The following is a 14367-nucleotide window of genomic DNA, read 5'->3' as shown; positions in this document are numbered from 1 at the left end:
AAGGGAAAATATCTCGTAGATGCCGTGCTCTGAAAACAACAAAAAAGAAAAAGTAAAAAAAAATGGAAAAACGGGGATGGGGAGGAAAAAGAAGGAGAAAAACTGTTATAGTCAAAGCACGTGAAAGGCGTGCTTATCAAAGTATTAAATAGTTCTCTTTCTCTATCTATATTTTATTTCTCTATACAGGTTAAAGCCAAGTCTATATGGATTTTTCCCGAGCAAATTCTTATCGATGAAGAAAGAAGGAAAAAAGGAAAGAAAGAAAGAAAGAAAGAAAGAAAGAAAGAAAGACAAAAGGAAACTAGTACGTTAAAGAAGAAGAAGAAGAAGAAAAAAAAGTGCGTAAACCGATAAAGGCTTATCGAGAGAAGAGTGTCGAGAAATCGTAGAACGAGAGAGAAAGAGAGAGAGAGAGAGGGGGGACTTCCGTCCAGGGAATTCTCACCCCTACCTGATTGGATAGCCTGGAGAGAAGGTCGTTTTCGGGGGTAGTATAATAAACGCAGGGCAAAAGAAATATGGCGACCGATCGAAGGCGACGGTGGTGGTGGTCGGAGACGGCGGTGGTGGTAGTGGTGGCGGTGGTGGTGGTGGCGGCAGCGGCGGCGGCGGCGATGGCGGTGGTGGTAGTAGTAGTAGTGGTGGTGCTCGTGACGCATTCCACACGGCGTCTTTCAGCGTCCCTCGGCGGCGCCACCGTCAACCAACCCCCGCAGTTCGATTGGAAGCACCGGCCGGCGTCGGCGGAAGCCGCGTTGCTCTCTCACGTTACGATCGTCGTTCATTCGTGCCCTCTCTCTCTCTTTCTCTCAGACATACACATACACATACACACATATACACATATACATACACTTACACGCACACGCACACACACATACACACACACTGTTATACACGGATTCACTTTTACTCGCTACATCTATATATTTTTCTCTGTCTATCTCTCTCTCTCTCTCTATCTTTCTCTCTCTCTCTCTCTCTCTCTCTCTCTCTCTTTCTCCCTCTAACTTATAGTGTTACTCTTCTTACCGGAGTCACGAGAAAGTCATCGCGTCGTACGTTTTCTATCTATTTGTCTGTCTGTCTGTCTGTCTGACTGTCTGTCCGACTGTCTGTCTGTTTGACTCCAGTCTGTGAGCCCTTTACTCGCGTGAACATTTATTCTTCGCATTTCATGCGAACGCGCTGTTCGGAGCTGTGCGTCTTGGGTAAAAAACAAGCACTCTAAAGATAGTGCTCCAAAAGAGATACGAACAAGAAGTGAAAGAAGAAGAAGAAGAAGAAGAAGAAGAAGAAGAAGAAGAAGAAGAAGAAGAAGAAGAAGAAGAAGAAGAAGAAGAGGAAGAAGAAGAAGAAGAAGAAGAAGAAGAAGAAGTAGTAGTAATAGTAGTAGAAGAAGAAGAAGTAAAAGAAGAAGAAATAGAGGAGGAGTTCAACGCGCATGTGTACGTGTGTGTGCGTGCGTGCGTACGTGTGCGTGTATGTGTCAATGACACTTTAACTCGTATCATTCTCCCTTGTTTTTCTATTTTATCTCGTTCAATTCTCTATTTCCATGTTCGCCATCCTGTATTCCTCTACTACCCTCGTTCACTCTCTCTCTCCCTCTCTTTCTCTCACTCTCCCTTACTCTCTCCTACTCTTTCTCTCTCTCTCTCTCTCTCTCTCTCTCTCTCTCTCTCTCTCTCTCTCTCTCTCTCTCTCTCTCTCTCTCTCTCTCTCTCTCTCTCTTACTCTGTATGGTTCTACACGCGAGCTTTCCCAACAGTTAGACAACAGGATCGATTGTGTCTCGCGTGAATAGGATCGAAGAATTTTTCATAGTTAATTTAACTTTTGTTCTATCTTCTCTCTCTCGTCCTCTCTTTCTCTCTCTCTCTCTCTATCTCTTGTACACACAAACACACACCCTCTTGTCCTTTTTTATACTTCTGTCCTTTTCTTACCAATACGTTTCGTCTGTTCGATCGTTCTTACTTCAGGCTTTTATTTATTTATATATTTTGTTTCTTTTCTTTTTTTTCTTTTAACGTATCCAAATATTCAACCAGATTGATATCATTTAGTTATATTTCGATATGATAACATTGAAATATTTTGAGTTTTCTTTAATAATATTGACAAGATAGAAGAATATTTTTATTAAGCTTAAACGTAAATCTTCGATCGCGGAATGTACGAGTTTAAAGAGTAACGTTCACGATGCTTATCTTCCTTGGTGAGGTTTAAGCATAAGGCAAAAGGGCAATAGAAGGCAAGCTTACCCTTAGTTGATCTTTCAACGTGTTAAGAAAGCTAGTCGATTTTACACAGGTAGAATCAACAGTTACGTGTGTACGTACTCGTCGTACAGTGTGTGCCGAGCGTTGATTCTTTCGCTACGTTTGTGTAGAGCAAATTCGAATTTGCGTTTCCCTCTGTGCTTCTCGGGTTTTTTTCATCCCCTATCTCTTTCACTATCTCTCTTTCTCTTTTATATATATATATATATATATATATATATATATATATATATATTTATACACATCGATTTTTGTAGCACTCCGACGATATAACGAATATTAATATTCTGTCTGCGATGGAATAACGAATATTCATGTTTCTCTCTCTCTCTCTCTCTCTCTCTCTTTCTCTCTCTTTCGGTTTCATTCTGCTATTTATTTTTCATCCCTTGTTTTACTTATTAAAAGTAACGACTCGGTCGTTTAATATATTTTAATATAGTTTAATATTGTTTCAAAGATATCTTTCGATCTTTGGATTCAAATTTATTTATGTATTTATTTTCTTTTTTTTCTTTTTAATAAAATTTTAACACATTCAGCACAATTCTCGTATAATGTGTATGTCTGTGTGTACGCGCGCGTGTGTGTGTGTGTGTGTATGAGCGCGTGCACTTAGAAATGTAGTGCCATACTCGTTTACAAGTTTCTCGCGTAATAATTTGTCGCTCGATTTGGTCGTACGTTAAGGGAAAATTCGTTTATCGATTCTAGTCGATAAACATATTACACGGACATTTTCACTGTCGATATCGTTTCTCAAGGAGGATTCTAAATACGAGACGACACCATTGCAAGCCGTCGCTACGTCCAACGTTAAGCCAAACGTGTACTCTGTGCCGCCTCTTAGCCTTTCGAACTTATCTAGAAAATGTCAATAAAATGTCACACGTGTACGCCTATTGGAGCGTGTTTAAATGACTCCATGCTTAGATTTATATATATATATTTTTTATGTATATATAATTCTTGAGTTTTATTCGACGAAAAATAGAAACAGAACAAAAAAATTTGTTTCATTATTATTATTATTATTATTATTATTATTATTATTATTATTATTACATAAACTTATTTATAACTAATTTATTAATATCAATATTATTATATTATATTATATTATATATAGTATATATACTTGACATTCTTATTATAGCACACATTCTTATATAACAACGTTCGTCCTTTTATTTTCTTTTCTCTTTTCTTCTTATCTTTTTTCAAAAGTTTAAAATAAATTTTTTTTTATCTCATCGCTTTGTACTCTTCGTATTTTGTGAAGGAAAAATTTGTTAAAAATTATTAAAATTTAAAGAACGGTATCACGGGGATCAAAGGGAGGGTATCACGTTACGTTCGTCTCAGACAGGTCATTTTCAAGATCATTAATCTTACGGAGACTTGAGAAGGTTTATGGGATAGGGATAAAGAAAATTACTCTAAGATATTTGGCTATTCGGTTCTTTAGTTTTTATTGATAGGAAAAAGAAAAAAAAAAGAAATGTAAAAATGTTTATCTAATTATCATTGTCAATTACTATTAATTATTATTATTATTATTATAATTATGGTGTAGGGTGCTAAAATATTACTGTATGATTCGATTACTCGATACACGAGTTCTTTTAGGGATAGGAAAGAGGAAAAGGAATTCTCATTCGATTATGATAACTGAATTAAAAAAAAAAAAAAAATTATTACTGTCATGTCGAGGAAGGAAAATAAAATTGCAGGATGATTTGACTACTGCAATCCAGATCGTTTTTTTTTACTTGTAAATTTGACGGAAATGAGAGAGACGCAAAAGTCTAAAAAAAGAAAAGAAAAATGAAAAATTTAATGTTTTGTTTAATTATTGTTATTATAGTAAAATGAGCAGAGTACGTCTGTGAGAGAGAGAGAGAGAGAGAAAAAAAAACGTAATAGTTGAAAAAGTGTCACGCTCATGCTTTCATTAGACGTTTTAAATAATAGGCGCGAGGATAAATGGGCCGGGAGAATTATCTTTCCGCTTTTTAAACCCTTTTCATATTATTTTCCTTTTTTTTTTCTTTTCTCCTTTTTTGTTTTTTATTTTATTTTCGTACCTTTTCTTTTCTTTCTCCCAGGTTTCGAAGCTCACCGAGTCGATGATCGACAATGCCGATAACTCGCTCGAACTAACAGTTTACACGTAGTACTTGCGTTCCAATCTTTGTTAAAAATTAAAGTCGATGTTTTACGTTATCTCACTGTATCCTTTACGTAACGTTTGATCCAATGTTCAACATTATTTATAACAATGTTCAACGTCATAGAAATGATTTAATATGAATTCATATTTTCGAATTGATTACAAGTCACTTACCGTTATGATATTATAGATTTTTAATTACGAATATATTTTAACAATAATTTTATTGGATCGAATGATCGTAAAAAATTTGATGAGCAAAGAACCGCGATAATGATTAATAGATTGTATTTATCTTCTGTTCCGTATTTTTCTCTTTTTTTTTTTTTTTTTTTTTTTTTTTTTTTTTTTTTTTTTTTAACAAATTAACAAATGTACACAGGTCTGAATACGTTTCGCGTATTAAACATTTAATATGCTTTAATTTTCCAGCCACACGAATTTAATTAAGTTAAATGATTTCCATCCTGTTATGAAATCAATTTCATGATTATCGGTACGATCGTGGCTCATAAAGATAAAAAAAGAAGAAAAAAGAAAAAAAGGAAATGAAGTAAAATAAAACTAAATGAGAAATGAAATTTTAATCATCTTTTTCTATAATATAACTTTTTTAATACAATATTCGTTCAATTAATATTGATAATTATTTAACTAAGACATTATTTCAAGTTTTATTTATAATTCATTATGTATTTATATGTTCTGAAATCGTCACGATTTTTACCGTCTTACACGTAGCTGACAAAAAAGATACGATTAAAGATAAAGAAAAAAAAATAAATAAATAACAGAAAATTAAGAAGAGAAAGAGAGAGAAAATACGAAAATTCATAAAAGCTCATACGATTTCTCTCCATTTATAGAAATCCATTTTAATTGTACGTTTCACGGTAATATCGGATTACCTAATATCTATTCAGCGATGGTGGCTACGTAAACAGTACGTTTCAATCGCACTTGTAGAGATTTTACATGAAAGAAATTATTTAATTTACTCGGCGAATAACCGTTGAACAATTTGCATTCAGGAGTAAATCGATCTTTACAATCGGACGAAATAATTTGTTTTATTTGTTCACGAAATTTCATATAATATAATCCAAACATTAGGATAATAACCATATATCATTGTACTCTTTTTTTTTCATTTTGCAAAGAAATAGAAAAGTCTTTATGATTGATAAAAATTACATATATATTATTACATATATATATATACATATATATATATATATATATACATATATATATATATATATATATATATATATGTATTATTTAATATATAATTAATCCTAATTAAAGTACAACATTTGTCATGATTAAAAATAATTATAATATAGCGCTTTGAACAATGTCGAATTAAAATCGAAATATAAACACCCATGAAGCAAATTGATGTCGAGATAGGCTCGACTTAGAAGTTCAAAGGGTTAAATATCTTACGATTCACACCGAACACACACACACACACACATACATACGTACGCGCTTATGCACGTACACTGCACGTATATCTAGATTACAACGTATACATACATACATACATACATACGTGTCATGTCCTTCTTAAGATAAGAGCTTTCGACGGGATGGTTAATATGCTCTATCTTTCGAGCATACTTGTGCATCGCGAAATGAAAAGGAATAGCAGGAAGGATTTAAGGCAACAAAAAGAAATGAGGCAAAGAAAAAAAAAAACGGAAGCACTAAAAGAAAAGAGTAGAAAAAAGAATGAGAAAATATAAAAAAAGAAAAAAAAAAAGATTCTTCATCGATGGAAAAGTAATTATGGTTATATACGGTTAGGGTGGCATTCGAAAGGGGTTAAAAAGAAAGGAACGCAAGAAGCTAGAGAGTTATTGCCCTCGGATCATCCCTCTTTTCTATCCCTTTTTCTGTCCCACTCGCTCTCTCTCTCTCTCTCTCTCGCTCTTTCTCTTTCTCTTTCTCTTTCTCTCTTGTTTCACTTATATGTCTATCTATATCTTTCTCTCTTTTTATCGTAGAGTAGAACGAAATGTTTCGCTGATATGTATAAAAGAGAGAGAGAGAGAGGGGGAGAGAGAGAGAGAGAGAGACAGAGGGAGATAGGACGTCCACTTGACACGATCTCGTATTGGTTCGCAGGTTTAAAGAGTTTCGATCGACGTTACACGGTTTCCCTTCGAGACACTCGACCCTAGTGACTGAAAGCAACGAAAGAGATAGATAGAGAGAGAGAGAGAGAAAGGAGAAGGAGAGAGAAAGGGAAGAAAAACAAGGAAGGAAAGAAAGAAAGAAAAAAAGAAGAAGAAGAAGAAAGAGAAGGAAAAGAAAGAAATAAATAAAGGAAGGCAGGAAGGAAGAAAGGACGGAAAAGGAAGGAAGGAAGGAAGGAAGGAAGGAAGGAAGGAAGGGAAGGTGTCCTATTAACTGACACGTGTGCTGTGTATTTGTGTATACGTGTTTTTTTTTTTTTATATCTCTGTGTGTGTTTTCCAATTCTCTCTCTCTCTCTCTCTCTTTCTCTCTCTCTCTCCTTCTCTGTCCATCTATCTATCTGTCTATTTGTGTTTTCCTGGACGTCTATTTTACACTGAAGAAGAAGAAGAAGAAGAAGAAGAGGAGGAGGAAGAGATCGGACAAGAGTCACGGTTACGAAGGTGCAAAAGAGAAGGAAGAAGAGGAAGAAGAAAAGAAACGAAGGGTGGCGAAGTGAGAGAGAAAGAGAGAAAGAGAGAGAGAGAGAGTGAGAGCGAGCTAGGAGAGGAGAAAGGAAAAAAGTTTTCTGAAGCGTTCGCGAACGCCTCTCTTCTTTTCAGTGTGTTTAAAACCGTCTCGACGAGCTTACGGTCGAATAAAAAGAGAACGAAGGAACGATCGATCCAAAGAAAGAAAGGGCCGTGCATGTTTAACTGTGGACTATGGCAAGGATCCGTAGTCGCCAGACTATCATGATTCTCGGTTATCTCGCGATCGGCGTAGTCCTCGCGCAGAATCCTGTTGAGGAGAAGACAACCTTCGAGGCTGCTTTTCAAGGTAATCATTTATTTCAATTTTAATAATTAACGTTTATTAAAAGTATCATTCTTGATCGTCTATCAATTCGTTTAGAGAGAGAGAGAGAGAGAGAGAGAGAGAGAGAGAAGAAAAAAGATGTAACGATCATCCGCACTATTGAACATTTAAATCTTACGAGCCTTATGGATAATTTCAAGGCCATTTAGATTAGAGATTCCCCTTTCGAAAGGAACAACGGCGATTCCCTATGAAGTGAGTGGAAAAATAAGTCGAACGGACGGCAGGCTAGCTAGCAGCTAACTCACCCTCGTCATCGTGTCCCGTTTACAGCCTTAACTGAATAGGCATCAAGCGAGTTTGAAAGCAACCCCCGCGGAAGATTCGAACCGAGTGGCCCATAGAACTTTGATTCTTCACCCTAGTATTCCTCCCTTAGCTTTTCAAATCCTCAATTTTTGCACTCGTCCTTTTAAAAGCTGTCAGCCTTCGGAAGACCTTCTTCTTGCTTTTAAAATTCTCTTTCTCTTTTAACTTCTATCATAATCGATTGTTGTTGTCTATATGAACGTAAAGAGAGAGAGAGAGAGAGAGAGAGAGAGAGAGAGAGAGAGAGAGAGAAATTCTTTTCTTCTTCCTCTCAACGTCGCCCTGTTCCGCCTACTGCAATACTTCGATTACATTCGATCAATGAATCACAGTAATATTAAAGGATCAAAACGTTCTTTAAAACGTTAAAAGCGATCAACCATACGAATCGATCCATTGCGCGACACACTGTTTTCATAGACCTCACAAAAGAGCCCTCTCCTCTACCTCAGTGCCTTCTATCGAAGCTACCTGTTGACCTCGGAAGCTTTTAGACATGGACCTGTTGTCTTGTAACCGACAAGAGGGCACGATTATGTCATATTATCCGTATAACTTCGTATAGTCTTTAGTTACTTAGTATATTACACTATAGTCTATGATTCTACAAATATCTAAACATCTAGATATTCATGAAGAAAACTAATCCATTAAAATAACGGTACCGTCGTCGTTTTTATTGAATCGATATTTTTAATAAAATCTTCGATAATACAGAAAAACGAAATATTTTTTATTCGCAATGAAATATTAATGTTTTCGTTTTATAGTAGAAACGTTGACTCTCGTTATATTATTATCCTACTTTATAACTTAGAATAGTAAGATACAGATAATCGAAAAAAATTCATTAAGAAATCCCATTGTCGTCATTATCGCATTTACCATCTTTTATCAAATATATTTCGAAACGTATTAAAAATGTGATTATGTCGTATCATTTATAATTTCGAATATTTTGTATGCTTAAATATCATTAGAAAAAAAAAAAAAAAGAGAGAAAGAAAAAAAAATTTCATCCTTTATGACAGCATTGCCATCTCGTAATTTTCACCTAACCGATCTTTTTAATAAAATCTCGGGTAATATTGAAAAGCGAAACATTTCCATTCGTAATGAAATATTACAGACCCGTTTTATGGTTCAAACGTTGATCTCGTCTCGTATTATTATCCCCAGTTTATAACCGAAGAAAATTCATTAAGAAATCCCATCGTCGTCATTATCACATTTACCAAACGATCCTTTATCCAATATATTTTGAAATGTATTCAAAACCATAACGAAATAATTCCATAGCCTTGTATGTATCTACTATGGTTAAAATAAACTCGTCGAGCTCGGATCTGAGCGTCGGCATGCTAATAAAGATAAATTACATTAGGCGGTGATAGTAGTAGTAGTAGTAGTAATAGTAGTAGTTGTAATAATAATAGTAGTAGTGGTAATAGTAATAGTAACAGGAAGCTTTAGTTCTGTTATAAGCGACACCTAAAATACCTCGGCTATATCTCTATCTTCTCTTTCAAATACTCCTCCACCCTCTTTTGCTTGGCCATTGTTGTTTGTCCAACAATGATTTCCAACTCACTGCTAGGACCACCACAACCTCGGACCATCCCCATGGTATGCCAAGAATCGCTCGGCCGTCGGCCAGATTTTAAATGTTTACCTCGGTTTATATCTACGTACGTACGTATACCTACGTACCTACCTACATATTCACAAAGTTTATTGGCCCTATTCCGTCCTTGCGGATTTCTACGAAGTTGGGTAAAGATGGGGTATAGGATATGATGACGATGGGGCAAAGGAGAGTTACGTAGAAAGGACAAGAAGGAAAAGGAAGATGAGGACAGCCCGAAGAAGGATCAGAGACAGAAGCGAGTGAAATATTACGTTTCCTCTATGAAACCGAGATATGAACGACAAAGTACTATTTTCCTTTTATATATACATATATATATATATATATATATATATATATATATATATATGTATATATGCTATCTGTATATAGGCGGTGACCTGTAACTAGTTCGTCTAATATTACAAGGATTGTTATATTAGACGAGAGATAAAAAAGAACATAGGCGGAAAATCGTGTAATTTCTTCTCGTCGGGATGCTCGAAAAAATCGACTTTCAGCGTGGAAATCTCTCTGGAAGCGAAGTGATTTCTATTTATTTTCTTTTCTAATAATATATATATATATATATATATATATGTGTGTGTGTGTGTGTGTGTGTGTGTGTGTGTGTGTGTATACCTTATTACTCACAGAGTTAATTAGTTAGTTACAATTGAAAGATCTGCTAACTGGATTAGTTTAAAAAATAGTAATAATACGAGGAAAATAATTGAGAACTATTTTTTTTTTTTTTTTTTTATAAAAGAAAGTGATAATCGTTGAGTGCCTTTTCAAATTCGTTTTTTTACTAAGAAAATTTGTCGATCGGTCAAAGACAAATTCGAAGCGATTTAAATTTTATTTAAATACTGTAACCCTAACTTGTATTATTGCACTTGTAGTGATTGTTCTCAATTCTATATATATATATATATATATATATATATATATATATATATATATATATATATATATAGATATAGACATATACATACAGATATAATATAAAATATTTATGTATCCATAATCCTCGAAGGAGCAAACAGAAGGACGACATAAAGTTACCTAGAAATGTCATCCCAAATTTGCTCTGATTTCATCGTCGCTTATCCGTTTATATCTACCTATCTATTTATCTACCTGTTCACCTGTCCATTTATTTATTTACTAATTTATTTATTTATATATCTATCTCAAGCATATAGCCCTATTTTCGTAATTTCTCTCGCGATATTATTTTCTTCCATTTTCTTTTTTCTTCTTTTTTTTTTCTTCTTCTTTTCTCTCCTTCTCCTTTTTGTTTTCTTTTTTTTTTTATTTCAGAGATATCCTTTTCACCCGTTATTGTCTAAAAATAATGAATCGCACCTCGCTTTAGTCACAGCTAACGCAGTTATCGCGCTCGAAATGGTACGATTCGTGTAGAGAGAGAGAGAAAGAGAGAGAGAGAGAGAGAGAGAGAGAGAGAGAGAGAGAGAGAGAGAGAGAGAGAGAGAGAGAGAGAGAGAGAGAGAGAGAGAGAGAGGAGTTAAGGAGGATGAGGAAGATGAGGAGGATGAAGGAGGAGAAGGAGATATTACCAGGAACTCTCTCTCTCTCTCTCTCGTCCTTCGTCGTACCGTTCGATAAATGCCCATCCCCATTCCTTTCAACCCCGTTCACGTTCCTCATCCTCTTCTCTATGATAACCATAGAAGGTGGAAATGTGTGGATATACCTGTGTGTAACAGTAGGCGTAAGTATAGATCTATAGATGAAGGTAGAGAAGAACCGGTGACAAGCTATATAGTATTCGGATTATTCTACAGGACCAATGTACAACTTGATTACACGGCCAATTTACAGAATCGCGTTGGTACATTGCGCACATGCGTGATAGGCCGCATTGGAGATCGATCGTGCGGCAAAGGATAGAATAATACACGAGAGTTAACGTATTCCGCTATTGCTTTTATAAAGATCACGAGGCAGGAAATGACGTTCAGATATATGTATACATATATATATATTTATATATGGAGAAGGGTAGGGAAATGGACCGGAGGGAAAACTTATGAAAGGAAGAATCATATGAGCTTTGTCAGAAAGTCGTGAAAGAAACTTTTATGATTATATTCCTTAGTCATACATTTACATTAGATATTAAATCAATTGTTTTTTGTAAATTAGCTTTTTTCTTTCTTTTTAAAATTCGCGTATTCCTTTCTTATATGCTTTTCCTGGTATATAATCACTTTTTTCTTTTCTTTTCTTTTCTTTTTTTTTTTCTTTTCTTTTTTTTCTTTTTTTTTTCTTTTTTTTTTTCTTTATTAATATCAACAGTCGGATAAAATTCTTTTATCCTTCCTCGGTTCTCTATTCTTTTTTCTTTTTTTTGGGAACGGTGAAGAATATATATATATATATATTTTTTTTATTTTTGATACGTCTCTGATTCGTTAAAGAAAATGAATATAATATCTCTTTAATCATTTATTTCTATATTACATTATATCTTCAATAATCAAATTGATTCTTTTTTACTTTTTATCGTATAGTTTTAAATAACAATTAACATTCGTTCGTAACGATATAAATATGTTTCTCTATCGAAGAAAAATTAGAAAAGAATTAATATGCATAACGTTATATTTCTATTAAACATAATTCGTTATATGAAACTGATACCTTCATTTATTCTATTCTATCGTATTTTAATGATCTATAATTTAATTTTCAAGTTTCAACAGAAGCCAGAAGTAAAATTCGCGCTTCTCTTTATCGAAAATCGTTACTAAAATTTTTCTATATGTATCTTCTGTTCAGATCGGATGTGACTGTTGAAAGAGAATGTAAAAAAAGAAAAAAAGAAACGAAGAAAAAATAATGAATAAGAAAAAATGTTAAAATTGATAATAAAATTGGGTGATATCCGAATATACCCTTAAATTCTCACGTGAAACAGAAATTGGCTATTATTATTACTGGTATGACAACTAAATGGTATGAAGAAAAGAAGGGTTGCAAAATTTAGCGGGAAAGTTATAAAATTGGCTTTATGAAATTTTCCCGACGTAAAATGTTCGACGGTTGGATAGTAGAAGTGCTGGTAGGTATGTAGTATGGTTGGTAACAGTAGTAGTGGTAGTAGTAGTAGTAGTAGTAGTAGTAGTAGTAGTAGTAGTAGTAGCAGTAGTAGTTTCGAGGCCGCGGGAAAAGTAAATTTTCCATGGCCGTCGTTGTGGGCTTGCGTTATAAATAAGTCCTCGGTGGATAAGGGATAACGATTTATAAACACACTGGCCAGAGGGATAAAAATGGGATGTCTATCCTTACTGGTGGATAGCCACACCCTCTCTCTCTCTCTCTCCCTCTCTCTCTCTCTTTCTCTCTCTTTGCCACTCCCTTCTCCACCCTTTTTCTCTCTCTCTGTCTCTTTCTTTCTATTTGCTCATCGTTTTTTTTTTATTACTATGCATTAACTGAATCAGTTTACCATCAATGTATTATTTATTGATCATTTTGATAATACGATTAGTAATAATACTATATATAATTATTATCATCATACGTGTGTACATGAATAATGTACATTGAATACATAATTAGTTTTATTATAGTTATATTATAGTTTTATCTTCCTTTCTCTTTTTTTACTTATTTTATAATACTATCTTTATACTATTATAACGTACTATATTTTACCTAGTTATTTCTATATCTAAACTATAGTTATTTAAATATAGCTTTTGAGTAAAATCGATAAGAGAGAAAGAGAGAGAGAGAGAGAGAGAAAGAGAGAGAGAGAGAGAGAGAAAGAGAGAGAGAGAGAGAGAGAGAGAGAGAGAGAGAGACAAAGAAATATGTAACTTATATAAATTGAATTTGAAATATTCGAGTATGTTCCTTTTCGGTTCCTATTGGAGAATCTTTTTGAAACAAGCTTACGGAAAAAACAAGCTTTTTCTAAGGATTATGCCTCGATTCCGTCTAACGTATACAATCTCACGGATGGAATTTGAAGAAAGTTCCTTACCTAGGAAAGACTCGAAAGATGGTTGGAATAGTAACGCGCCCACCTTTCATTTCCCGGAGAAAAAGAGAGAGAGAGAGAGAGAGAGAAAGGATAAGAGAGAAGGGATGTTTATTTTCTGACATCAAATGCAAATACTTTTTTTTCTCTCTCTACGAGCATGATCGTTCTCGGTTTCAGGAAGATGCGGGCATAGATCTCCCTGCGAGCATCTTTGCTACGAACTTCACGACGGAATGTATGAATGTGACTGCAGGGACGGCTACATACTTCATAAGAATGGATATAGTTGTGCCGGTAAGTTTTTACAAATTTATAACTATCTATCTATCTATCTATCTATCTATCTATCTATCTATCTATGTATCTGTTTATCTTCTTTTTTTCCCCCCATTCTACTTCTAATTATTTTTCTAATTATTTTTATTTTATTTACAAAGAAATGGAAGCTCTCTTATCGTAGACAAGAAGAATTTCTGTCGAATCTACATACGCCGCATTTCTGTGGTTATTCTTTTTCCTTCCCTTCTTTTTTTTTTCTTATCCTCCGAAAAATATATATGACACGTATTATATCACTGTTCGTCCGGAAGTAACTTGACATATTTTTTTTTCCTCTCTCCATTTTCCGTGGCGTTACTTCTTTCTCCTTTATTTTCTATCTTTTTTCTTCTTATTTTTATTATCGCCATTATTATTCATAAGAAATATTACTACGAGCAAATAAGTCGGAAGGAAGCGTATGTATCTCTCTCGTATATCGTTCATGTATATTATTCGTTTGGTTCCTTTTTTTTCTTTTTCTTTTTTTAATTCTTCACTTGAAAATTACTATTCTTAGGAAATATTATCGCTTATCCTTAAACGTATCCTTAAACGTATCGAACTTTTT

At 34.2% G+C, this 14367-nt stretch overlaps 1 protein-coding gene across 11 annotated transcripts in view; it reads left to right on the top strand.

The window, feature by feature from the left end:
* The window catches only part of LOC124430636 (pikachurin), a 41072-nt gene that overhangs the window by 54 nt on the left and 26651 nt on the right, over positions 1-14367 (top strand). Inside the window, exons 1-3 of one of the 11 annotated variants that reach the window (XM_046977511.1) lie at positions 1-770; positions 7269-7485; positions 13656-13772. The exon at positions 1-770 is cut by the window's left edge and continues 54 nt beyond it. In XM_046977511.1, coding sequence (XP_046833467.1) covers positions 7371-7485; positions 13656-13772 — 232 coding nt within the window. In that variant the 5' untranslated portion in view covers positions 1-770; positions 7269-7370. The other 10 variants (XM_046977504.1, XM_046977510.1, XM_046977501.1 and 7 more) reach the window with 10 other exon arrangements.

The sequence above is a fragment of the Vespa crabro genome, chromosome 19 (assembly GCF_910589235.1).
Source record: "Vespa crabro chromosome 19, iyVesCrab1.2, whole genome shotgun sequence".
Lineage (NCBI taxonomy): Eukaryota > Metazoa > Arthropoda > Insecta > Hymenoptera > Vespidae > Vespa > Vespa crabro.
The sequence above is the reverse complement of the archived record's forward strand: the minus strand, read 5'-3'. Positions and strand labels throughout refer to the sequence as shown.